Genomic DNA, 26,655 nt, shown 5'->3' with positions numbered 1-26,655 from the left:
CAGAAACACAAAATACTACCAAGATTGGCAGAGTTTCGATTTGTTGGAAAAAATATGTATGTAGATAAAGATCCCTTCTAAACTTTAAGCTACAGTATGTAAGCATACCTAAGAGAAAGTCGGTTGGATAGGGCCACGGATAATATCCATACAGCCAAAAGTAAGGGGGGTTTCAAGAAATTTCTTTTCTGGACCCTCCCACTGCGTAACATATTGTGTTAATATCGCGTTAAAACACGGTGTTATTATCTATGAAGTTTACCAACTTAACCTTGTAAATGCGTTTACATGTCACAATAGGAATAGTGTACAAGAATATTTTCTATATTATAGTAAAAATTTTTTGTGTACATTAGATATACACAACTTATATTATAAGATAAAATATAATTCATTAAAATAATTTGAGAATTCGTAATAAGAATAAAAAAGTAGTTCGCATTATAGATTTATGCTTATTTTGTTTTAGCAAATCCGATCCTCTTGTGACCCAAATCAAATATGACATAAGCTCTTCGTAGGAAGGATCCTCCTAACACCCACATAGCATCTTCTGGCTTTGGCAATGTCGACGGCACAAACACGGACAAGCAAATGGTGCCTCCTTGATAAGTCATCTGGAAAACAACATATTAATTATTATAGCCTGGATATACAAATTGTCATTAGTATCGTCACTTCTTTGCACCTGTTTGAGTCAATATATCCAAATCGCCACGTTTCAAACCTTCACATCTCCTGGGCATATCTTATTTTAGTATCGATTTAATCACAAAAGCAATAACAACGAATAATTACAAATCAATACAGGGTGAGTGCGCACACGAGTGAATAAGTAAGGCCTTCCCCTGACGAGAATACTCAAAAAAGACGTGACTGAAACTAAAATTTCAGCCAGCATCAGACGCGACATGCTTGTCTTCCGGTTTCTCAGTTTCCAATCACCCATAAAACAGTGGTACCAATATCAGTAGATTCGATGAAATATCTTATTTTCTTACCAAAATTGGTAGCACTGTACTAAACTAGCAATAACAAGTCAAAGACATCAATAGTTAAAGATGGGCGAACCGATTTTTAATTTAAAATATGTGGCAAAAGTTGAGAAATACTCCTGCCTGTATAATTACAGGCTGCCAGAATATCCCTGTAAAGATATTATGGAAAAAGCTTAGAATGAATTAGAAAAGACAATTGGTTTGAGGTTATGAGATTATTAGGTTTCAGTAGCGCCGTGTGCGAAGCATCAGTCACTGACCAGTTCATGAGTTCCAACAGCAACCAGTTTGTCGGATTTTGGTTTCTCCGTGAGAGAAGGGCCTCACCCAACCAGGTACATAACTAAAAAGTTTGCGAGTGAGTGACCCAGAATCCAGGAGAGCTTCATAAGTATAGGAAGGCTTCCTCTGTTCACCAAACCCTAAATGTTAGTCCCCGAAGTTCGCCCTACCCATACAACTCAACATCCAAATAATACAGTCCATTAAAAAATATTGCCAGCACCTGACTCACTTTTAGGCAAATATATACAGCACACCAGGAAATTTTGCCGTAAAACGAAATGTCTTATAATGAATCATTTATTTCAATAAAAATTTATACGATAATTTCCATAGGATCAGTTTCTATTTTAGAAGTCTCAAAGTTATTACATACTTGAGATTGTAGTTCATTTAAAAATCATATTTCCATTACAAAACTAAATGGGTTTGTCATCGGAATCAATTTCAAGAAGCATGATCATTCAAGTCTCTTGACAAATCCTTCATAATCCATGGTTATAATCGAGGTGTTCATGACTTGACAATCTTCTTCTGGTAAAAATATCTCCCATCTACAAATGACTTTACACTACTGCAATGGCATTTATTGGCCAGTTTGCAGTGATTATAAACAGACAATCCGTCACGATGACAAAGCAGCCTACGCTTAGCATTATTATTTAATTGAAAAATCATGTAAAATTTTTGTGTAAAGCTGTTTATAATGCACAATCAACATTAAAAATGGTCACCATTGCGTACCTATGCAAGAAAATCAGATTGACAACTGAGAGATCTTAATATTTGTGGGGTTTACCAACTTAACAATGAAACAAATAATTTTAAATAACAGAAGACTTCTTCTATATATAGTGCAAAATCCTTGGGCAGACCATTTTTTACAACTATTGAAAATGCTAAACCCAGGGTCAACCACCTCGTGTACCCTTACATGGCACCAGAAATGACAAAAGTTTAAAAACCATTTGGCTAGTAGATACCAAATAAATATATATATATATTAATACATTGTACTGACCTGTTGAACGACGTCACGTCCGTGCAAAATGAAGTTAGCTTTTCCAATCGTTATCGTAATTTTTGGCATTTTCGGTACTTGACTGCATTCAACCTAAAATATAACATTATCAATGAATCCAAACATATCTGTACTAGTGGCGAAGGGTGGAGTTAAGCTGTGGAGATCAGACATAAATAGTGCGAACTAAACTTTGTCAATCATACAATTGAGGTGTCTAATTACAAAAAGCGACAAGTCCACAATTCAATATTTTCGGGAAACAACGTTTTTATGTTTCTAGCTTCAATTATTTGTTTTAACGTGAGATTTTTTTCCCCGTTGTATTCTATATCGAAATTAGAACCAAATGGCAATTTGTTTCAGCCGATAAACTCTTAAATGTAATAAATATAGGCAAAATAAAATTGGACTTAGCGCTACTTGTACTTCACTTTTTAATTTATCCCGCATAAGGCACATATTTCCGTGGCACTGTCATAAGTTTACCAGATGCTACAGCATGGGAGACACCCTTTTCAATATTGAACGTCCCCGTATTGGTTGACTTAAACTCGCGCAAAATCAACCAAGCTTTAAATAATATGAAAAACGGACTTGGCGCTTTTTGTAATAAATCGAGACTTAAAATTTTTCTTTTCATAGGGTTATGTCACGTTTTGGAATTTATAGATCAATACATATTGTGTAAAATTATACAAAGAATACGTGCGTATTTTTTTCTCGATTATGACCAAATGTGGACTTATCGCTTTTTGGAATGAGACGCCTCAATTGTTGTAACTAAAAATACAAATTGAAGATGATAGATATTGGTTAGTTTTTAAAATTCAACTAAGCCTACAGCAAACCATAATAGTAAAGGTGGATTGTAGAGATTAAACGAAAATAATGCACATTTTGTCAGTTATACTTATGATCATGGCCCCCATATCGTGAAGCGGGCCCCCAGGCCAGGATGTATGGCGGTGCCCCCTACCTATCGCTAAGGTTAAGGGCAGTGTGATTTTCAACAGTAATGTTCCTAAAATGGTTTCTGCGTAACCTCAGAGTTAAGGTGTCAGCAATTTTTAAATAAATCCAGTTGAATTATAGAGTTTTCGGCACCCATCATCATAATATTATGAAGCACTGATTGCAACCTCCTTTTGTAATTGCCAAGTAATATGCAACCCTTCGCCATTTTGGGTAAATAGCCATTTTGTTAGTCAGGAAATAAACTAAAAATAATTATAAAATAAAATTCTACGCATGAATTATCATTTAATTACATCAATCATATCATTCATATCACATCAAATTGCATCGCACAGGCATATATTTTAAAATGTAAATTCCTCGAGGAAAGTAGCCGCAGGCGACTTTTTTTACTATTCGAGCAAATTTGTGATTTGTGTTTATCTCACTTAACTGGTCGACCCGCCATGTCAGGCCCCCAGGCTAGAGCCCTGTCAGACACTCCCTTGTGGGGCCATGCTTATGATTCTTCGTTGATTTGACAACATATTGATTTCAATTTAGACGCTTCAGAAATAATTCTTCTTTCGACCATGTCCGATCCTAATAGGATCATATGGGCCTCCACGGAGTGGAGGTTTGTATTAACAGATTTTATTTTTACGAGAAATGGATGTCAGCCATTTGCTCAACCTATTAAGTCCATACTCTGACTCATACACAAATTGAAAAACAATATGTGTACTTGCCAGACCCAGGATTAGAACCTCGGACCCTCGACACTGTAGACTGGCGCTTAAGCCACGTGGCCATCGTGGGTTAAAGAAATGATTACCTGATATCTATTTAAGAACAGCTTAGTAGCTTTAAGAAATCCATTCAACGCCATGATTTCCTTAGAGGGTCCTGTTATAATTGTAGTGCTGGTGTCGATAATCGCTTGACAGCCATACATGCAATAAGGATATGTCTTCTTATTCACGTTTAACGTAACCCTAGAAATAATTAGTTTATGGTTGGGTAACTAGATTGTTTCAACTATCCTTCCTTGGTTAAGGGCCCTGTAGATCTATTCCAATATAACACATAACTCCGAAACCATGCAAAATTTTGATAAAAATGCTATGACGTAATCTATGCGTTTAGTATGACACATCAAAACATTCAAGCCATCATTGTGATGTTAGTGATAGTTTGACATCACAAAACCTCGCCCGACGTAGACACAAGTGTGAACACGGAGATAACTGCAGATGAATGTTTTGCATACATAATAATTAATCGATAACAAAATATAACACAAAAGGTGTTATGGAGATACCTAGTTGGAATAGATCTACAGCTGTTATAATTATAACAGTCAAAAATGAAGAATTTACGTAATCTTTAGGAAAAGAAACAATTTGTAGACATTGTAGGAAATATGCCTGTATTATGTTGATGCCCTGTATTTTTACATTCAAGTAATCAACACTTTATTACCTTAATTAACACTATAAGAGTTTTATTGCAAATGCCAATGATTTATAGCACTTTTTTTACATATATTATGTTTTCTTTCAACCAATAAATACAATATTGATTTCATTAAGCTCTGATGATTCCAATTCAGTTCAATCAAGATTAAGAGACTGCGATGTATAGATCATATTGTGTATTCAATAAATTAAAATCAACCGGGAATCTAGGCGGAGGGGTATGTTGTTATTGTTACCTAGTCATCTTGAACTGCCAGTAATAAGGCGGAGTGACGGGCAGATAGAAGAGTGATGCTGGGTCATAATGTTTTGGATCGTCTCCGCCTAATAACAGTACACCGGCATGTTCAGTAGTTGAATCTCTGAAACAGAAAAATATATTATTAGGCTGTTTATAGACAGCCAGTACGGGGTCTATAGTGCCTAAAACACAATTTTAGGTAGAGCATCAGAAATATGTAAAGGCACCAATTACAAAAGACAGGATAATAGTGTATATTATTGGGTAAGTTTGTTAAAGGTGAGGCAATACCTTCTTATCAGTGTTGCCAACTGTCGTTGACAAAAACATGCCAGACTGTGTACGAGAAAAAGTTATTTGGCAGGAAAAAACGCTAATATTGCAAGTAAATTTACTTATTCGGTTCTAGTCGGTTATGTGGAATACAGCGGCAAACACATTTTGAAAATACCCTATATACTGGATAATTTGTTAGTTTGGGTTAGTTTAGGTTGGGTTAGGTTTGGTTAGGTTAACTTAACAAATAATACAGTATATTGAAAAAATGTCTTCTTCTTCAGCCATATCCGCCCCTTAGTTGGAGCATATGGACACCATGCGGTGCCTCCAAGAATCTGTCGCTCGCCAGTCTTCTTGCTTTGTTCCAGGTCAAACCAGTAACCCGTAGCTCTGTCGTATACACTCTATAGATAGTATTTAGCAGCCTTCCAGGATGCCGGAATCCGGAATCCGGTCGGCTTGAAAGACAGGCAAGCCAGATTAAGGTTCTCTTCTGGTATCCGTAACACGTGGCCGAGCCAAGTCTAACGTCGCCTCTTCACTCTCAACATAATGAGAGGCTGCTTGGTGTGTTCTCTTATCTCCTTGTTGCTCCTAAAGTCATACTACCGCAGACCCAGTATCCGTCGCAAGCATCTGTTTTCGAAGCTCAGTATACGGTAGGTCTGAGCCTTCGTAAGGTGCCATGATTCGCTATCGTAAAGCAGCACCGTCAGAATGCAAGCATTTTTCAAATTTATAAATATTTCAAAAAAGAACACATTCATGGCAAATAATTCCAATTATTCTATAAATCTAACATTGATAGTACATCCAACAAACGTTGAATTGGAGAGAGATTTTCCTGTACCAGACTTATATTGTAAAAATTAGCAGTTATAAAATATTATGATCTGTACATATTTACAAAGGTCAGCATAATAAATGTAGGTAGGTACTTGAGGTGGAAAAACGGGTCGATTTTGAAGACTAAGTATACTTACTACCAGTATTAAAAAATACTTAGTATCGAAACTTGTTCCAAAATACTTACTAGTATTTGAAATATCGGCTATAATAGAATCGTTAAAAATACATCCGCTTTTCGAAAAGTCTCATTTTCGAGACAGGTACCGCTGGAACTATGGCACTAGTCACTCCTGTTTCAGTAGAAAATACTGAAGCATTAATAGCACTGGTTTCATTTATCTGTAAAGCATTTTCATTTACAGGTGGAGCTATATTTTGCCTGGCAAATTCAATATGAATAGTTGGGTGCTTGCGCTGTAAAAGTTTCTTCAAATTTGACATTGACTTGTATGAATTTTTTATTTTACAAACATTACAGATGGCATAATATGTAACTATTTCTTTGGAACGATTCCACACGAAACTTAACCTTTTAGTAGCCATTTTTACACAAATTGTTTATTAAGTATAATATAATTATTATCCATTTATACAATCACGCATACAATTTGAATTCAGTTTATGTTTATAAGTTCCAATTATAACACTAAAAAATCGAGAAACTCGACGTGACAAAACCAGATAAACGCGTAGTCAGTTAGCGTTATCAGAACTCCGCTATTCCAGCTTGCGACTGACGTCAACTCGATGTAAATGTCATACTCAACTTAAACTAAAACTAATTCCGTAGTATTATACTAAACATACGCGAGTCGCGAAGTCCGAGGCGATGATTTTATACGTAGCAAGACTAGGAACTAGCTAGCGTACGGCGAGATCTCATACCATGCGTCGAACCCCTGGACTCGATAAAGTCTCATACTCAACTGAAACCAAAACTCTTAAAACTAAAACTAAGGCGAACTCAAAATAGTATACTATAAAACGAACATGTGACCATTTCTGTCCTTCACTATACCAACTTTACAACAGAGGAGAAAGGGAGAACAATGACAGTTGAGTATAATATCACGGCTAGACATACGTGTATCATGATATCTCGCTCGCGCGCATTTAATATCAATAGCGTTGAAAGTCAACCAGCATTACCGAATGGCGAGTCACGGCGATGATATTATTATCATCGAATGCGTTCGAATTCGAACATCTTATACGTTTCCAGTTTCTTGAAACAAGTTTATTGGGCCACAAATATTCAGTATGGGTAGTTTCATCCGAAACTTAAGTACACAAACTGGTGACAGTATTTCCAACTCACCTCTAGTAGGTACTTTAGGTTGCTATAAAATAGTGTTTTAAATAGATTATTTACTAGTCATATTTATTGATAGAATATACTTACTTCTATTCTCTATAATAAGTTTTGATGAATACTGGTATTCAATAAGAAATACTGAAATACCGGTATTGATATATTCATTCGTTATTGCAATCCCTAACCGTAGACTAGTAGTTCGCGGAATGACATTTTTTCAGCAGAGATATGTTTTTTTTTATACAAAAGGTCTACAACAAACGGCGATGATAAGATTCATTTGAATACATTACCTGTTAAGATATATTGAAAAAATTGGTTGCTCGATTAGGTTCTGCATGTATATATTGTAGAAAAGGGGAAGAACTCCCTTCTCCGAGAGGGTTTTGAAAGAAAATCCAAATACACCATCCGCCTCAGTGAATATGTTTTGCCACGGAATGTTTGTCACCTCGGCAAAAGTTTGATTCATCACTTTTAGGTGTCCTATCTGAAAATTTAAAAAAAGGATAATAAAGAGACATTATTATCATAATTAGCGGAACGGTAGTATTGAGAGTCTAGCATGACACTACATCTCTAGTGAGTTTCGAACGTATATGCAGATATTACACTCGTGTCTGGAAATATATGATCGTATATTAAAGACCGTCCAACCTCTTTGGGTCGTATAGTACTGAGATAAAATTCATGTCTAAATAAAATACGGTTCTTGTCGGTTTATAGGAAGCCAGCAGCAAACAAATTTTGAAAATAGCCGATATACTGGATTATTTGTCAGGTTAGATTAGGTTAGGTTTTCATTCTTGAAGGAACATTATTGTCTGCAATGCTCCGCGAACAACGCGTAATTTTTTCATCTCTTTCTGATAAGAAAACTGACGGCGAACTGTGCTGATGTAATACGTACAATTTACATGTAACCGATTTGTAGAGCGCGTTTCGCGCTTATGGCAAACACCCGGTTAATGCCTTCAGCCATGTGGATGGTAAAATGCAGGGATAACTAGAAATACATTTGAAAAGAGTAAAGATCCTCAGCAGCGAGGAATACGAACACAAAGTATTATTCCATTCACATAAATAACTTGTGATTTTTTTTTCATTACTTATGGGTACTGGACCTGAAAGCCGTTCTTGCCGAACTACATTCAATTTTAAATGTTTCTTTGACACTTGCATTTATGTTATCTGTTGACAAGAAGCCTTTCAAGTCTCCTGCTGACTCATGGACGACAAATTCAGTTCCGTTGGGTTGATAAGTTGAAGATTTGGCCGAATCATATTTGGAGTGTGTAACTAAAATGATTCAGAAAAACAAGAAATTAGACATTTGTTGTAAAATAAACATAAAGTAGGTACCTATGTATACACCAGTAGTGAAGGGTGGAGGTAGGCTGTCAAGATCCGCCATAAATAGTGCATATTAAACTTTGTTAGTCATGCGTATTTGTTTTTATTGAACTACAGTACACTCTCAGTAATCCGCCGCTCAATTATCCGACAACTACTATAATCCGCCGTTATTTTTACTTGTTGATAGCACAAAATCAAGCTCTATAATTCGCTGGTATTTGATTGTCAAATTCAGTAGTTTGCCGCGTATAAGTACACAATGCAGATGAGACAGGTATATTTTGGAAACTTCTCTTTCGTGAAATGTACGTTCACCGCGAAGAAAATAATGTACCAAGGAGGAAAGTGCCCAAGGACCGCATTACAATTATGCCATGCTCCAATGCAACCGGGACACACAAAATGAAGCTTTTGGTCATCGGGAAAGCCAGGAATCCTAAGCCATTCAAGAATATCTGCCTCACTGAACAACTGGTTGTGTCAAGTGATTTACTGTTTAATATTTAGTTAAAAAGTATAATTTAGTAAATACTTGTTTTTGATTATAAATAAAACCGTAATTTGCTAGTACAAATCTCTATTTTTACAAAATACCAGTTTTAATTTTTACCATATTTTGTATGTGTGCACTATAATCTGCAGCTTTCACTAATTGGACACTTGTCTGGTTTTTGGGGTGGCCGATTACTGAGAGAGTACTGTACTTATTTGTTTTCGTGGGATTAAGAAAAAATAGATTTCATATTTTAATGTGTCGATCTTTGCACGTTTTTCTTCCAATTCAGTACTGGTACTTTTCTTCTGATGTGGCGACCCCATTGGTTGGTTGATAATAATAGTGGAGTATGGCATTAAAGAAATAATTCTTACTGCAGGGAATACAGGTATACGGGCACAGTCTCGACGGAATCCAAGAGTTGGCCCATGCAGTATCGATGATGACCTTGAAAGATTGGGCAGGGTGGCCGACTCCAATGATGGCGTAGTAATCTGACTGCAAGAAATTAAAATTAATTCTTAACAGCGAGCAATTTTCATCAAATGCCCTCAAGGCATCAATCAACACCGTTTATGTAATTCTAAGAATATTGAGGTTCGAACTTCAAAGTGCGTAAATATGTGATTATAAATTTTACATAAGTTTGAAATATTCTGTAAATGAGGTCTCATTCTCAAATGATCCTTTGTTATTTTTATTAAGTCAAAATATTGACATTACTTTATGTTTATTAACGTTTTTAGTGTTTGAAAGAGGACACATCTATTCAATTTCAAGCTATCCTAAACGCAAATTTTTTTAAATAGGTTTTTTTATATCAATCAATTCTCTATGAAATTTCTGAACATTTCTGTATAAACCTAAATGCATAGGATTATATTGAATTTAAGAAACAATTATTTTCATGCCACTTCTTAAGTATTGTGATGTGTAGCCTCAATGACATTGAGCTACTTTACGAGGTGCTTGTTGGCGAATTTACAATGTACCTGTTAAGTCGCCCAGTGTCATCATCGAACAAGCTAACAAGCAGATTGTAAACAATCTACTGAGAAAAGTTGAAAACCGGTCAACTTTACACGCTACACACCGGCGTGTGGGCCTACTGCGTCTGCGCAGTAGAGACCTCCCGGTAAAAAAACGAACTACGTTCTATCAAAATAGTCGCTAGCTTGTAGGCTTCTCAGCGAATGGAAAGTTTTGTGTGTCATCATCACAATCGCAGTAGCTGAATCGCCCGCTTTTAAATTCGCCAACAAACAGCTTGTAAAGTAATTGTAATAAGTAATTGACGCTTAGTTGACATTATCTGCCAATGTATTGAATTTTTCATAAATTTGAAATTGGAAAAAATTCCCCAAAATTAATTGTAATTTGAAACACAAAGAATGTTTTTTTTTATATTTCGATATTATATTAATAAATCGAATTAAGTATAGGTTCGTAATTTCTAAATTTCACTTTCCTGCGCATTTTATGGTTTGGCGTTTTGGATAGTTTAGAATAATTGAACAACAAGTCAAGCCAAAAACATTCAAATTATATATTATTACAATGAAAATAATAATGATATTTTATACACCATGACCATGAGATATCCTCCAACATTTGGAAAAAATGGTTACATCTTTTCATACAAAGCAATGACATGTTTGAATCCTGTTTCACATATAAAAAGGTATGCGGTGGTGTGAAAACTACTCCTAACTCTTTAATTTATTTCTACAATCTTCAGATGTTAATAACAGCACAATTTTTTGAAAACTGTGGAAGTGAAAAATTGAAATGGAAAAACTGATTGCGCTGTAGGTATAGTGTTGAGAAAATTCTCATAATTAAACCCCTGTATAAAAACTTAAGATGATTAATACCCCTATTTTAAATATGGTTGATTAAGGCCCGTTTCAGATGGGACACCGGTGTCGCCCCAGAGCTAATGAGTCAACGCATTACCGCAGCCAGTTTTATGATCTAATTCTAACGCGAAATTATGCGTTGACTCATTAGCTCTGGGCCGTTCATAAACATAATACAAAGGCCCCTTTATTCGAATACAAAGACCTCCTATATTATATCGAGCGCGACACCGGTGTCCCGTTTGAAACGGGCCTAAGTTAAATATGATTTTGGAATTAATAGGTAATTACTAATTACGATTCATGAAATTCGATCTGCATTGTTGGTGAACTTTTGGATCTCGTTTCATAAATATTTTTTTCACAGTTTGTGTCTATACTATAAAATGTGCATATTAATTGGGTGTCCAAAACATTTATTTCATCAAATTAATGTGTATATCCATGGTTGTCATGGAAATGACATTTAAAGAGTTTTTATCTTTATAAGGGGGCTTTTTTAAACAGAGGGTTTTTGTTCAGAGGATAATTGTTTTAGAATCTAGTTAATAGTTTTGTATTAAGTCTTTGTCGGTGGTAGAGTGATTGGAAGAGTTTGCTTTAGAAAGTCAGGACTTGAGATTATAGAGCTAGGGAGATGAAGAGCAATTTTAACATGCAACATCTATACCATGTTAAAAATAATTAGGAACTTATTATATCTTTTACTACCCATCAAAATACTTACATCAAGATATTTATAAAGGGCTATGGAGTCGTTTTTCTTGGGGCGCACCATCTTCAGATGCTCCTCCGTCGTTCCTTTCTCCAGCATGAATTCTCGAGCCGATTGGAATCTTTTCAGAGATATTCTGTATCAACAAAAAAAATTGGCACAAATTTCAAAACATAATACTGCTGAAATAGCTACTGAATTATAAATTAAAATAGAGGTAGGCAATGTAAGTAGACTGTTTGATTGCTTTATATAATTATTTTGTTTCTCTCGTTTACACAATATGTATTTCATGATATTTTTTATCTCTAAATAGGTAGGTATAACAAACCAAACCTTTGTTGAATATATCGTCACTGTTCTGGCAGAAGACACTAATTCGAAAAAATGACATATTGAGTTAGTTATACCAAAATGTTCCTTATTTCAAACTTTACCGTCTGGAAACCTTCTTAATAAATAAACAGTCTTTATTTTAAAGTCGTCATTTTTACGATTACTTAATAAACTCACATGATAGACCATTTCAAACATTTTAACAACTTCAAAGTCAAATTACTCAAAACTAGTATTCTCCAGTTAGTGTGTTCTGCCAGAACAGAGACGATATATTACAGATTTTAAAACATTACTTATGCTCATGGTTGAAAATAAAGAATTTGGGGTTGTTTGGGTGCTAAGCTTAAATGATTTGTATTATGGCCATCATGACCCCCACACCCTGAAGCGGGCCCCCAGGCCAGGATCTATGGCGGGCCCCCTACCTATTGCTAAGGTTAAGGGGGATGCTTATACTATCAGAGGCGAAAAGAGGCACCTAACGGAAAAATACGAAGCTTGCAATTTGAGATTTTTTTTTGATAATTTACAATAATTTCAACTGTAGTAATTAATAAACATGTATCTGAAAACACTAAAAAGATTTTTTTATTTTTTTTTTTAATTTAAAGATAAACTGGAAATTGTAAAAAAATGTAATAAAATGTGAATTCGTTGCAGGGTCAAATCTTATTATTACATTATATTTTATGGTCATATTTATCATTAAAATTTAGTTTATTAAGTTTTAGATTTTTTATCGTTAAGATTTTTGACTAATTCATCGTTTTAATATTTTTTATATATATTTTAAAAAACATTGATTTTTATAAAAATATAAATGTGTATAACTTGAAATCCTTTTTATTTATATCAAATTTTATTTTAGGCATGGTCACAATATTGAAGCTCGAGTTGATATAAATAAAAAGGATTTCAAGTTATAAAATAAAAATCTTTTTAATGTTTTTGGATACATATTTATTAATTAATACAGTTGAAATTGTAAATTATCAAAAAAAAATCTCAAATTGCAAGCTTCGTATATTTCCGCTAGGTTCTCTGCTGGCATGCGTCTCCCCCTTAAGGGTAGTGTGATTTTCTACAGCAGTGTTCCCCAAGTGGTTTCCAAGGGACCCCAGGGTTGAGGGTATTCCAAGTAGTTTTAGCGATTTTTAAATAAATTCAGTTGATTTATTGAGTTGATTTATTGAGTTGTCGGTACTTAGCATATTATGAGGTACTTATCGTAATCTTTTGTGGTAACCAATAAACATGTAGCCCTTCGCCATATTGGATAAATAGCAATTTTGTAAGTCAGGAAACACACTTAAATTGATTATAAAATAAAATTCTACACATGAATTATCATTTAATTAAGTACACAATCATCATATAACATCAAATTACATCGCACACACATATATTTTTTTTTAAATATTAATAGACATTAAGGAAAATAGCGCTGCAGTCAACTTTTTTTTCTATTAGAGCAAATTTATGGTGTTTTTTCACTTAACTGGTCAACCCGCAATGCCGGGCCCCCAGGCTAGAGCGCTGTCAGCCACCCCCTACATGTTTGCTCTGCGGAACTATTTTACTTCTAGAATATTAACATTTAAAAATAGGTGGTTAAAAGATGCAATTCTACTAGATGTAGGTAATCAAAAATACAAAAAATAAAAAATCGCTAAAAATACACTAAATACTTACCCTTAACATTACCTTGAACACCATTTAGAAAACGCTACTGTAGAACGGTATATTGGGTTTAACCTTAGCGATAGGTAAGGGATCCCGCTAAAAATCCTAGCCTGGGGGTCTGTTTCAGGTTGTGTGGGCCATAATTTGTATACTTTGTATAAAAATGTATATCGACAGCTTAATCTGCTAACCAGCCGACTGCACTTTTGACGAAAACTGAGATTTTGATGGAATTTTGTTATAAAGCATGTCTTATATGCTCACACAAAACTTCAAACTCATAAACCTATGAAAACAGTTGCCAAATTTCCAATATCATAAATGAAACAAATCCGCTCTTTGCATAAATTTTCTTTACATATAAAAGGGAAGCTATAATAGTGTTTCAATAGATAGTGCAGCTTATGTATTTTTGAAATTGTTAAATTTCGGTCGATAATTAAATTATTATGTTTTTTCTTCTTCCTGAACAATTTGCCTAAATGGAGTTAGCCAGTTTGCATATTAAGCAGTCAATATGTCATTATACTACCACACTAATCGCTGCTGATAAAAGAGAACTCACAGAGCTGCTACACCGGGTAGAGGAAGAGTCGCAAATACAGCCTCCTTATAAATAGGAATAAGACCAAGTTAATAGTTGTTGATCGGGCCAACCTTCTACCAACACCAAGTACACTCCAAAACCTCGAAACAGTCAACAAGTTTGTATATCTGGGATCGACCATCAGTGGAAAGGGCGGATGCGAAGCGGAAATAAGAAGGCGCACACAGATTGCAAAAAATGCGATGATACGCCTTACCACTATATGGAAGGATCGGGGAATTTCGATTGCCACAAAAATGACGCTTGTGCAAACATAAGTGTTCTCAATATTTCTATACGGAGTTGAGTCGTGGACCCTGAAGGCAATTGATGCCTTTGAGATGTGGTGTTGGCGCCGAATGCTTCGCATTTCTTGGACGGACCACAAGACGGAGCACAGGACGAACCAGTCAATCATCTAGAGACTGAAGATAAAGGAACGGCTCTCGACGATGTCTGAGAAGAATTCTGTAGTTTTTTGGACATATTGTCAGACGCGGACCGGACAACCCGGAGAGACAGGTAGTTTTAGGTAGCCTCCAGGGAAGGCGAAGCAGAGGAAGAGCGTCTGCGCGATGGAGCGACCAAGTGAAAGAGCTGACTCACCATCCATTCTGCCCTGAGAGAAGCGGAAGATCGAAAAGGATGGAAAATCTTGGTCGCTCAAAGGATGGCGAAATTTAAATGTGGTCACGATCCTCAGCCATGAGTGCACGACCAAGAAGATGTCATTATAATGCTCTATCTTTATTCAAGTAAGAAATTAACATTGCATGACTAAATAGAGTAATAATCGAAGACAATGTTCAATTTCGCTAGCCTGTGTCTTGACTGATTTACACTGTACTAAACAGCCATTCTCTGAAATATTTACGTTAAATAATCATTCTGTAACAAGTTATCGCAACTGAAGAAATAATATGGTGACGTATTTTCAATTCAGTCCGAGATAAAAGATTCGATACACGATTTATTTTATATAGTTATGACTAAGAGTCATCAATCTCTGACCGCTGATTAAATTAAATTAAAGTTAAAGGTTATTTATTCATCATTAACATTGTAAATTATGAATCATGATTTTATAATAAACAAAAAAATATGATATATCAAAGCAGGTCTCCTCCAACTATTAAATCGAACCTACACAAGATACTCTGGATGCCTAATTTCGTTTTTGAAGCAAGCAGTATCATAAAAGATGAAAACATGCGTGAAAACACGAAATAAATTGAAAAGTAAGCATGGTGCTTCCAACGGTGTCTAATAATGCCATGAAAATATTGAGCGTACATTTATATTTATGATCGCATAAGAGTTTGCATTGTATTTTAGTCTATGGTAATGACATTATCATATTTAATTAGTAACCGTAATTGCTTATTACACCAGCAGACGCGCAAATCTAACCAGATCCAATGATCCACGCCGATCATCGTGACCAATCGTCTTTACACTATAAGCAATCACACACCATGATTCAATCATGTTGATTCTTGCTCATGGTTGGTTTAAAATAAAAATAGTGTTGCTATTATTAAAAATATAGTTTGACCAAAAACTATTTCCTCGTTAGATTGGTGGCTACATGGAATAGTTTTCCCTCGCATTTGTACGTCAAAACTCAGCTGTCAAAGATAACTAATATAAGTCAAAGATAATGGTCCAAAATTATATGAAAAAATGTTTGAAAAATACAATGATTTACAGAAATCGATTGCTTATTTAAAGATAAATAATCTATTTTATTTTTTATATATTTATTGCAAAAACAATGAGTTCATTTGCTAATAGAAATGAACTTAATTAATGAAACCCAATAAATGAATGAATTAAACCCAAATAGTTTACGCTCGGCACACAAAAATGTCCAAAGAGAAGTATCAGTGTCAATGCATGCAGGCAGCACTGCACATGGATTTGGTCTTGCCGCGTCATCCGAGTTCGTGACGATTAGGTTCAGGGTGACCTCCACCCACTTAATTACATAATAAATGGTTGTCGTCCTGTTACTCAAAGGATTGAGAGGTTCAATTTTTTATATCGTCGTTGCGCCTGCAAAATCCGACAAACATTTTTTTTGCTTTTTTACATTTTTACGCTATGTGATAGAACAAGACGCGACGGATAGGCCTGCAAAACCCGTTTTCTAATATCAACGCTAGTTTAGAAAAATGCAAAATAAGCTATGTATTTTCACTTAAAAATGGTTTGCAAAATACGCTATCAATATTCCGGTCACATATTGCATTTTAAAGTAAAAAAGTTACTATTAATTGCGCCTGTTAATGACACATAACGGAGTTTGCACTGACCTTTGCTTCAGAATGCGCCTTTTACTACCAGTGCTAGTGCACATAGTGGATTATTTACGTTTGTCGACAAATAATATTTAAGCAATAAAAAAGTGTAAAATTACATTACATTGCACAATCATTTGTGTTTACTTAAAGAAGAGTGTTAATTTTAAAAGCCCGGTAGGTAGGTAGGTTATACAACTGTTTATTATAATCTAACTAGCTGACCTGGCAAACGTTGTTCTGCCATATAAATTATTTCTAGTGAATATTTTGGTTGTTAAATAAAAAATAACGAATGTATCGTAAGTGTGTGGGGATGGGATCTATGACAGAAAGAGGAATAGAGCGCTGTAGACGATGACCGCCGATAAAAACAAAAAAATATCAACCATTCATTTTCTCAATTCAAAATGAGTAATGATGTTCATAATGAATGAATTACCTGTGACAGGATCTCGTTGTTTACTGTTTATGCAATATCCGTCTTCTCCCTTCCAGAAAATTAGCGGATATTGGAGAGCGTCGTATGAACGGTGTGTGTCAGCGATTAACTCCAGATTATTGTTTCTTCTTCGAATCACGATTTCTCGCGTCGATGTGCGTTCGCCAACCATGATTCCAGCAATGTCGTCAACAACAGTCGCATTGAATCGACGTACGTGCTCTCCAGCTGGTGTCTTATCAGGATTGATGACAATAGCGTGATTGTCACTTTGCAATTCGTGCATGTGTGCTTTGAAGAATTTCAATAATTCATTGTGCTCATTCAACAGGGCGTCCAGTTCGCCGACGATGCGCCTGGCATTAGGCGAATTGAGGCTATTGTAGCCGCAACGTGCATCCACATGATTGATGTCCTGAAGTACCCATGAAGTAGATTTGTAAAAATGTATGTGGTTCGTTTGGCATTGGCAGCAATGAGCCTACTTTGTGGTATACTTAGCCTTTGATTTTGAACGTAGAATGGAATTGTTGACCATTTGCCGCAGTATTGTGAACTATTTCTGTTGCTCCAGACGAAGTCATTTGGAAGCATGCATTGAATGTGCGAATGGAGTTCAGGAACAGGTTTGAATCTGGAACCGTGCCGATGAGCAAGCCGTTCAATGGTTCTGGTGGTATCTCAATTTCTGGTAGTTGCACTTTTCCTGATGCGCAACACATCCCGGCTGACTCATGTTTGAATTTGAGCGCATGACAATGGGTACATTCTTTGTCCATAGCACCAATCAGCACTTTCGGATGAGCGGAATATTCAATATCTGGCTCGTACTCGAATGCGAGACGAAGGAACGAAGCGGATGTAAATGTTCGATGTACTTGTTGGCGTTGTCGGTCATTTGCTCTGCGTGTGTTAACTACGAACCGGCGCGCTTGGCTCCGTTCCAATAGTCGTTGTTGATTTCGTTCAGCTCGTGCCTCTTGTGATTGAGATGCACGCAATTGCGACATGCTTACACGCACGTTTCTGTTATCTTGTTGGATTTGTTCGTCTGTTCTTTCTGCTCTACTATTTCGCATGTTTGTTGCTTTATTCGTTCGACGGCCTAAATGGCCCCCCTTGCGTCTTGCTGGCATTGTGTACTGTAATACACGCAAATAAAAATAGATAAATTAAAATAAATCGTACAAAATTTTGCACGCACTGCGTTGTGATATGCCGAATGAAATGTCAAAATGACGCGACGCTTCTCTTGAATTCTTCTCAGACGTAGCGCCATCTGTCATTCAACAACATAAATAATTTCGTTCTGTTTGAAATACGAACGACGGTTAAATTTGTTCATACAAAAATAATAAAATCGCGATTAAAAAATGGTAAGGTGGGGGTAGGAGGGTGAAAATTTGGAGTTATAGGTAATTTTTTATGCCAAATAATAAAAAAAATACAAAAAAAAAATTGTCAAAAAAATAAAAGAAAATTTTTCTGGATAGAGATACCCTAATCACCTAGCGGTATGAAATATACTTGTTGACCTATTCTCATACCTAACAAATATACATAAAAAAATTCATAAAAATCGGTCGAGCCATTTCGGAGGAGTTCGACCACAAACATCGTGACACGAGATTTTTATATATATAGAGATGTAACTTTCTTATAATAAAATTGTTTAATTATTTATCCATCCTACTCTGGATATTTTGATTTCCCCTTCACTCGATAATTATTACTTATTTATATGTCAAATTTTGGCTGGGAAGATACAGGTTTTTTCGATACAGACTTTTGGCTTGGTTAAAGATGTTTTACGCATAAAATTTATATCATTAAATTATGCAATTATCATTTTTTACCCGGGGAAAAATCCGCTATGTCTAAAATACGCATTAATTTAAATCCGCTATGTGCTGCCTCAACCACGAAACGGATTTAAAGACCGAAATAAAACAAGCTATGTGCCTTTTATCCACAAAAAAAAATTATTACGACTAAAGTGTTAAATATTGTATTATAAAATATCATTTATACTGAATCCGAAGTAATTATCTAATTTTCAGTTTATTTGCTTTATAAAAAACGTGAGGCGTTGTTGAGTAAATCAGTTTTTTCCTTCTCCTGAAAAGTTGTGTTTTATTACATAGCGGATTTTGCAAGCGTGACGACGATATTAATTTCACACACCCATGGAAGTTGGGTTACAACTCAAAGATTAGGAATGGAGTTGAATAATCTCTGCCGGATAGTGATCATTGGGTAACGACTCTTGAAACGAAAACTTTAAACCGCCATTTTCTCAATAGTGATGCAATGAAGATTAAAATAAATTATCGTCCAGTTAGGGAACCGCAGACCTAATATAATAATAAAAATATTTACAATGATTAAACCACAGTTGATAAGATAAGTTTTGTTATAAAAATAACTGTGTTTTATTGTTTGCTGCTACCACATATTATTTGTTTAGGAAAGAGAGGACTCCCCGTACAATGTACAAATATTTTTTTACAGCAGGTAATGGTACCATATAGGTCAGTGGTCCCCAACCCCCGGTCCGTGGATCAAATGGTACCGGGCCGCCCAAGGAACATTAAATTATTTCCATTTTATTTACTGTGGTGTATCCGACATCATATCTGTGTGAAGCGGGGTTTTCTGCAATGACAGCAACCAAAACAAAACAACGGAACAAACTGGACATAAGCAACACGCTTTGGGTGTCATTGTCTCCTATTACCCCCAAATGGAACCGTCTCGTTGTAAACAAACAAGCTCAGGGTTCTCATTGATTTAGCGTTCTAGTGAGTTAAAATGTTAAATCAGTTTATATTCATTTTTTGGTGTAACTGTATTTTATTTTGAAGGCATGTTTAAATACAGTATAACCCCTATTTTACGTTTTTTAAGGGACTGGAAAAAAAAACCTAATTGGAAGGAAAATGTAAAAGGGGGATATTGAAAAAAAGAACATTAAAATTTTATGTTTCTAAAAAAATAACGTTTTATTAAAAAACAACATTCAATTTAAATTTTTATTGAAAAAATCATGTATATTAGTTTGTTGAATTTTTGTTTTTTTCTTACGTAATTTTATTTCAAGACTATATAAACATTTAAAAGTGTCATCTTGGATATCAGCAAAGTTTGTAAAGTAGGTTTTTAAACCCTCAGTGAACCTCATTGCTTCTTCTTTTGTTGGAATATCAACCTCTTCTTCATCAGCCAGTTCTTCAGAAGCGCGCGTAACTCGCATATTTTGAATATTTCCGACATAAATCGCGGGAAAGAAAAATGTAAATGCGGGTATTAAATGTACTGAAATACATCGGGACTGAAAAAAATACACACAATTGCCGGGAGAACGTGAATTCCGGGCACATAAAAACGAGGTTATACTGTACTATTAAATTAAAATTATTAAATCAAAACAATCTAAAATAATATAAACAATCAACTTCCCCCCTCAGCGGGCTTCGGTAAAATTATCACATGTTGACTGGTCCGCGGCGATAAAGAGGTTGGGGTCCACTGATATACGTAATTCAGAATGATAAATTGTTTCTGTTAAGAAAAGCCACTAGCTGGTGAATAGCGTTCCTTGAAAACTATGTACGGACCTGCGAAACTTATTGTAAAAACAAAATATATAAACCTGTAAAGAAAATTTAAAATATAAGATAATACCAATTTACGCACGAGACAGACGTGGTTTCATTTAATTTCTCCTCAATTTAAAATATCTTTTTTTTGTGAATCCGGGGTTCGATGGACACCCGAGCTAGCCGCTGAAACCCCGGACATCTCAAGAGCTTAAATGTTTCAAAATTGTCTGAAACAGATAGATATTTTTGATATTTGGTTCAAAAAAAATATTTAAATACCTAAATCCTAAGCCTAGTTATAATATACTGTGTTTTCAAAATTATGTATGTTCAATAATTATTAGTCGATTATGTTAACACTGTCAAAACTGTCGAAAAGTTCTATGTTTTAACATCCTCTCTCTTGGGTGTGTTAGAGCGAGATAGACAGTTATAATACTTCAATACCTACATAAATATGATAAACTATCTTCGATAGTCACCTTGTGTATAGAATAAACCTACAGATAGGTAAATGACGTACTTAGATACCTAATGTAATGTGCCTACCTTAAAAAAAATTTAAATGCAGCCCCCTCTCATTTTTAGTCATAAAGAAGGTAGTCAGAAAGAGGGGTGCAATTTAAGAGGTATTTAAAATATAAAAGGGCCCAGAACTTAACAGGATCTTCATATTTTTTTGTGAGAAACTAAAAACCTATACATTTTGAATGTGATGACAACGCATACTATAATTTTTGCTGAAATACTATAATTTCTTGAACCGCGTAGGTAGGGACTATATATCGGAGACAGGAAGATGGAAACACTGCTACTTAGGCCTGGACTCTGCATTGCCATGTCTACTGAAATTTCAGTAGGATATTTTTTTTTAATATTACCTAGGTTGAAATTGATTTTAATAATAAACTAGAAAAAATTTACGCACGCCTTTTTTGATGTGGACTAAAAATATCTAAATTGACAAAGGAAGCATTGTAACTCTACCTAAGAGCAGCATTATTTCATCCACTAACATCAACATTATTTTTGAAGTTATACTTCTTTTGGTGCGTTTGAAAAAACATAGAGTGTATTTTTCATGTGTGACCGGCCGCGATGTAATTTATAATAAAAATAATATTATTGCAAAGAGATTGGACTCCTCCCAGTCTTCAATCTCTTTGTATTATTGTATAAAACATAATCTATGCTATGCTGTATGACCAGCAAATAAAATTTAATGGGGTTGATCACTTGCCTTATTACTAGTATCAGAAACTGAAGAACGAGACATTCAAAAAAAATCAATCACATTTAGAAACAACTCCTGTCCACTGAATAGTTTTATTGTTGTTATTATATTTATTTCATAATTATTATAAGACCATATTCTGAAGTGCATCATGCATCAAGGTTGTTATCTGCACAAAGCAGTGTTGCCAAGTCAAAAATTTTAAATTTCAGTAGATTTTGGAAAATGTAGTATTTTACATAATATGATTTAAGACTAATAAGAATAACAATAACTTGTAATTTTAATTTATTGTAAACAATGATGATATCAATGGGTAAAATGGCGCTCTTGGGTAGAGTTACAGTGCTACAAACTTATCTAAACGGTCAAAAATGGAACTACGAACTACCATATGGACGCCATTTTGAAAACGTCATTCGAATGTCAGATTTTGTCCAGTTGCAAGTCTTGATTGGGTAGTTTTCGGCAGTGGCTCCCCCATCCATTCTTTAGATAAGTTTGTAGGCCTCTACAATGCTTTCTTTGACAATTTAGAAGTGTCACACATCAAAAAAGGGCATTTGTAAGTCATTTCAAGTTTATTATTAAAATATACCTACATCAGTTAACTTACAATTATTATGGAAAAACACAAATATCGGTAGATTTCTTGAATTTCCAAAAAAAATCAAAAACTGTCAAAAACTATCAGTAGTTCTACTGAAATTTCAGTAGACATGGCAACACTGGCACAAGGTGAGTTCTCTCCATATTTTAAAATATCAGATACCTATATCGCATTTTCCAAAATCTTCTGAAGTTTTAAATTATTTTGACTTATAATAGCAACACTGCCTGGACTAGGCTAGATCATAGACTAAAAAACTATGGGCTATAGATACATATTATAGATAACATGGCTAGATTGGAAAGTTGTTCAATAAACTTGAACGCCCGGGCCCCGGAGTCCATGCACTCTCTTACAACCTAAATGACAATATATAATTAAATAAGGAATACTCACTCAACTAGACCTTCAGCTTGTCCAATAAATAATAACGAATTTAAAGCTAAGCACGCTATTGTAAAAACCAATAATAACTTTGAAAAAGCCATGTTGATTTTTATAGGCTAGGTATAAAAACAAATGCCCATAAACTTTTACACTTCACAAAATTTAAACAACAAAGAAAGAATAATATTAAAACACCCTACAGCAAGGATGAATAGATTCAGAATGCGAAAAAAATCATGCGATGCGAATGTCTTTAAAACTGAAAACTAACCGATTAAATTTATTGACGGCTCGCGAGCATGAGTCGCAATTAGAGATGTTGGCCTGTCGGAAAAGTATTGATTTATGGTATTGACTATTGGTATTTTTTGGCGATACATACTTCAAAAATCTTTGACGATGTCTTCGTGTAAACAGTGTAAACCAGCAAGAAGCGTGTTTTACTCAGATATTGAATTTTATCTCAGTACGACCCAAAGTATTGACGTTAGTGGACGGTATTTACGACCATATTTCTGATAGGTACAACATTTCACGATGAAGTGTGATACAGTGAACTGCATACGTATAAATTTCCGGACACGAAATAATAGTACATAATAAGTAATCAACATTTTTATTTTTAAAATGAGAAAACAATTTTATTATTTTTTATTTAGTACTTCGGATTATTTCAAAAATATAACACATTTCTAAAAATATATAAGTGAATGAAGTTCTTAATGCCTTCGATGATTCTGGGTCATTAAATATTAGAAATCTTCTTGATATCAGTCATAATATTAGAAAGTTGAATTCTAATGTTATCTGGTGTGGCGTCAAGTCTGCTCCTGAACTTTGACTTCGTTATAGCGTAATAAGAAAATCCTGCTTCGCATAAAATATCTCGTAATAAACGGAAGTAAGACAATAATAACTTGTTTAGACACACTGGAGTACTCATCAGATCTGACAAATTCGCGGAACACCTATTCACGTTCCGCGGAACATAGTTTGGGAATCCTTGCATTAAACTACCCCTAAACGATTAGTATAACTGTCAATACCATAATGAAGTTGTGACAGTTATTTTGAATTGGATAAATTAACAGTTCTGTTATTTTCAGTCAATGTTTCAAAAGCATCCAACCCCCGCAATGTGAGGGGTAACACGTACTATTTTTTAATGCTTATAACAAAAATAAATATATATCAGAAATTGATGATGTTGGACAAAGCTATTCTCAAAACTTTTGTACATTATTAATGTTTTAACAAACATTTTTTAATTATTAGTCATGCCATATGAAATGTGAAATTTGTATTACGTACCTATTAGGTATATCATTATTATTTTTCAAGAAAACACTGCATTTGTTGTAATATTAAAATGTTTTATCAATACTTTTATACGGTACAATACCGACAGTAAGTATCTATAGTTTTTCTTTCGATATGCCGCTCTAGTTGTAACTTGCGTAGGCAAGTTTTGTGAACGCAAGCCGCGCGGGGATTCCTTTGGATATTTTGACTGTCAATCTGTTAGTGTTGCTAGTAATAAAAATATGAATTTCGATACAAAAAATATAAAATAACGATCAAAACCAGTTAGGTCAGAAAACGAGTGTTTTTTTTATGAAAAATATATTATTAGTTTCGGTGTTTGGATTTTTATTTAAAGATAGTTGTAAACAAAATAAATACCTATCCATGTCAGTTGGGTATATTATTTAAAGAATTTCCTTCATTAAAATCGTATAAAGGTTCTAATTGAAAATAGTTGTACTTCCTAACTTTTTTTTTTAAATAAAAACTAATCTTCTTTTTATTATTAAGTTCATAATAATTCATATGCAATTAAATACAATTTACTGAAAAATTACCTTTACACTATTTTAATTAATTATTATTAAATGTAAAAACTTTTTAAAAACATTGTTTGTTCAATACCTATTCAAAGATAAAGAATGATAGAAATTCATTGTTACAGTTTCAGGATATTATTAGGTACATATCAATTAAGTGGCACTTTCGTGGCAGTACTTCATTGGTTTTGAAAGTTTTTGTTAATAATTATTTTCTTAGATCATTCTGATGATGGGCTTACAGCTCGAAACAGTGGTCAACATACAAGCTTCAATATTGGGACCAAACCTAAAATAAAATTTGATATAGATAAAAAGGATTCCAAGTTATGCACATTTATATTTTTATAAAAATCGATGTTTTTCAAAATAAAATATATTATAACGATGAATTATTAGTCAAAAATCTACACGGTAAAAAATTGAAAACTTAATAAACTAAATTTTAATAATAAAATATGACTATAAAAATAATGTAATAATAACGTAACCTATATACCAAATATGTGACAAATTCACATTTCTTTTACAATTATTGTGAGTTTATCTTTGACTTAAAAATCTTTTTAATGTTTTCAGATACAATATTTATTAATTAATACAATTGAAATTGTAAATTATCAAAAAGAATTCTTAAATTTCAAGCTTCGTATTTTTTCTGCTTGGTTCTCTGTTGGCACATATAGAATCCCCCTTAATGTTTTCAGATACATTTATTTATTAATTAATACAGTTGAAATTGTAAATTATCAAAAAAATGTCTCAAATTGCAAGCTTCGTATTTTTCCTCTAGGTCCCTCTGCTGGTATAAGGACCCCCCTTAAGATACCCAATAATAATAATAAAATGGTTATTATTCGAATTTGACTTTGAAGTCCTTGAGATAGGGTTTGCTCTTTCTTCTTCGCGTGAGGTTATATTCTACTAATTTATTTTCCTTTTTCTTTTCGTTGGTCATTCTCCCCTTTTTATTTACTGGTCATACCCGCTTGCCTTTTTTATGTAGGGAGTTTGGCATTCCTTTGTTTTCATTATGGATTTGGCTTTCTTATAGTTTACATGTTGCGCTGACAGTTCATTCTAACTATTAAAAAAAATATCTTGAACGAACGTTAAGTGATAGTTAAGTGAACGTTAAGTGATCAGTGATTGTGGCGCAACATCTGAAGTGAGGAGGATATTCTAAAAGCAATGGACATCAGACGGCGAAGCAGGACTGCTACAGGAGGAAAAGTTCAACGTACGAGCGTCGATTAAGATGCTGATGTTTGAGGTATCCTCGTTACGTACCTTATTTCAGCAGGGGGACCGGCAAGGAGTGGCACAACGCCCAAAAAATAATTATTGGCGGCCCCTACGGTCGTAGAGTTGGTCTATATGACAAGTTGCGTCGGTGCGACCACTCGTCATCAGCAAACCATCTGACGGAGAGGACCATCGCGGCCCTCCAGAATACGATGTTTTCCCAACGGGACAGCTTCTGTAAGGGTATGCAAGGGTTAGTGGATTGGGCAACCATTCCTCAAAACATCATAACAGCGATGGGCCTGTACCAAAAAATCGAAGAGGGTTTTGGGGACAACGAATAATAAAATTTGCGAGAACATGACTCAGATCCTTACCGAAAGGATACCTTCACTCGGGAGGCACGTCCTGTGGGAAGGGAGTTCTCCATCGGAGGTACGGGCTCTACCAGGGATTCGTACTCTAAGCGGAGGTGACCGCATCTGGACGACCAACAACATTGGGGGCCGCCTAGGAGACTTTCGGGGAGCTGGATGG

The 26,655-nt window shown here is 34.7% G+C and overlaps 1 protein-coding gene across 1 annotated transcript; it reads right to left on the bottom strand.

Annotated features, from left to right (window-relative positions):
* Window positions 1-309: 309 nt before the first annotated feature.
* LOC147074222 (lysosomal aspartic protease-like) lies at window positions 310-23,350 on the bottom strand. The gene is made up of 9 exons (XM_085944040.1): window positions 23,039-23,350; window positions 11,859-11,982; window positions 9,647-9,770; window positions 8,601-8,719; window positions 7,714-7,910; window positions 4,973-5,098; window positions 4,094-4,253; window positions 2,302-2,394; window positions 310-617 (listed from the first exon to the last, which is right to left on the bottom strand). The coding sequence occupies exons 1-9, from the start codon at window positions 23,128-23,130 to the stop codon at window positions 456-458; spliced, it is 1,197 nt and encodes a 398-aa protein (XP_085800166.1). The 5' UTR covers window positions 23,131-23,350; the 3' UTR covers window positions 310-455.
* Window positions 23,351-26,655: the final 3,305 nt, after the last annotated feature.

Source organism: Rhyacophila brunnea, unplaced genomic scaffold (genome assembly GCF_057557595.1).
Source record: "Rhyacophila brunnea isolate RB1 unplaced genomic scaffold, BYU_Rbru_1.0 scaffold_16, whole genome shotgun sequence".
NCBI classification, from domain to species: domain Eukaryota; kingdom Metazoa; phylum Arthropoda; class Insecta; order Trichoptera; family Rhyacophilidae; genus Rhyacophila; species Rhyacophila brunnea.
This window is presented reverse-complemented; position numbering and strand designations above follow the sequence as displayed.

Coding starts and splice junctions, on each gene's coding strand:
- LOC147074222 (XM_085944040.1), bottom strand. CDS start 23,130: ATGGCTTTTTCAAAGTTATTATTGGTTTTTACAATAGCGTGCTTAGCT. Junction 9,771..11,858: donor CCCTTTATAAATATCTTGAT/GTAAGTATTTTG, acceptor AATTTCTTGCAG/TCAGATTACTACGCCATCAT. Junction 5,099..7,713: donor TTTTCAATATATCTTAACAG/GTAATGTATTCA, acceptor TTTCTGTTTCAG/AGATTCAACTACTGAACATG.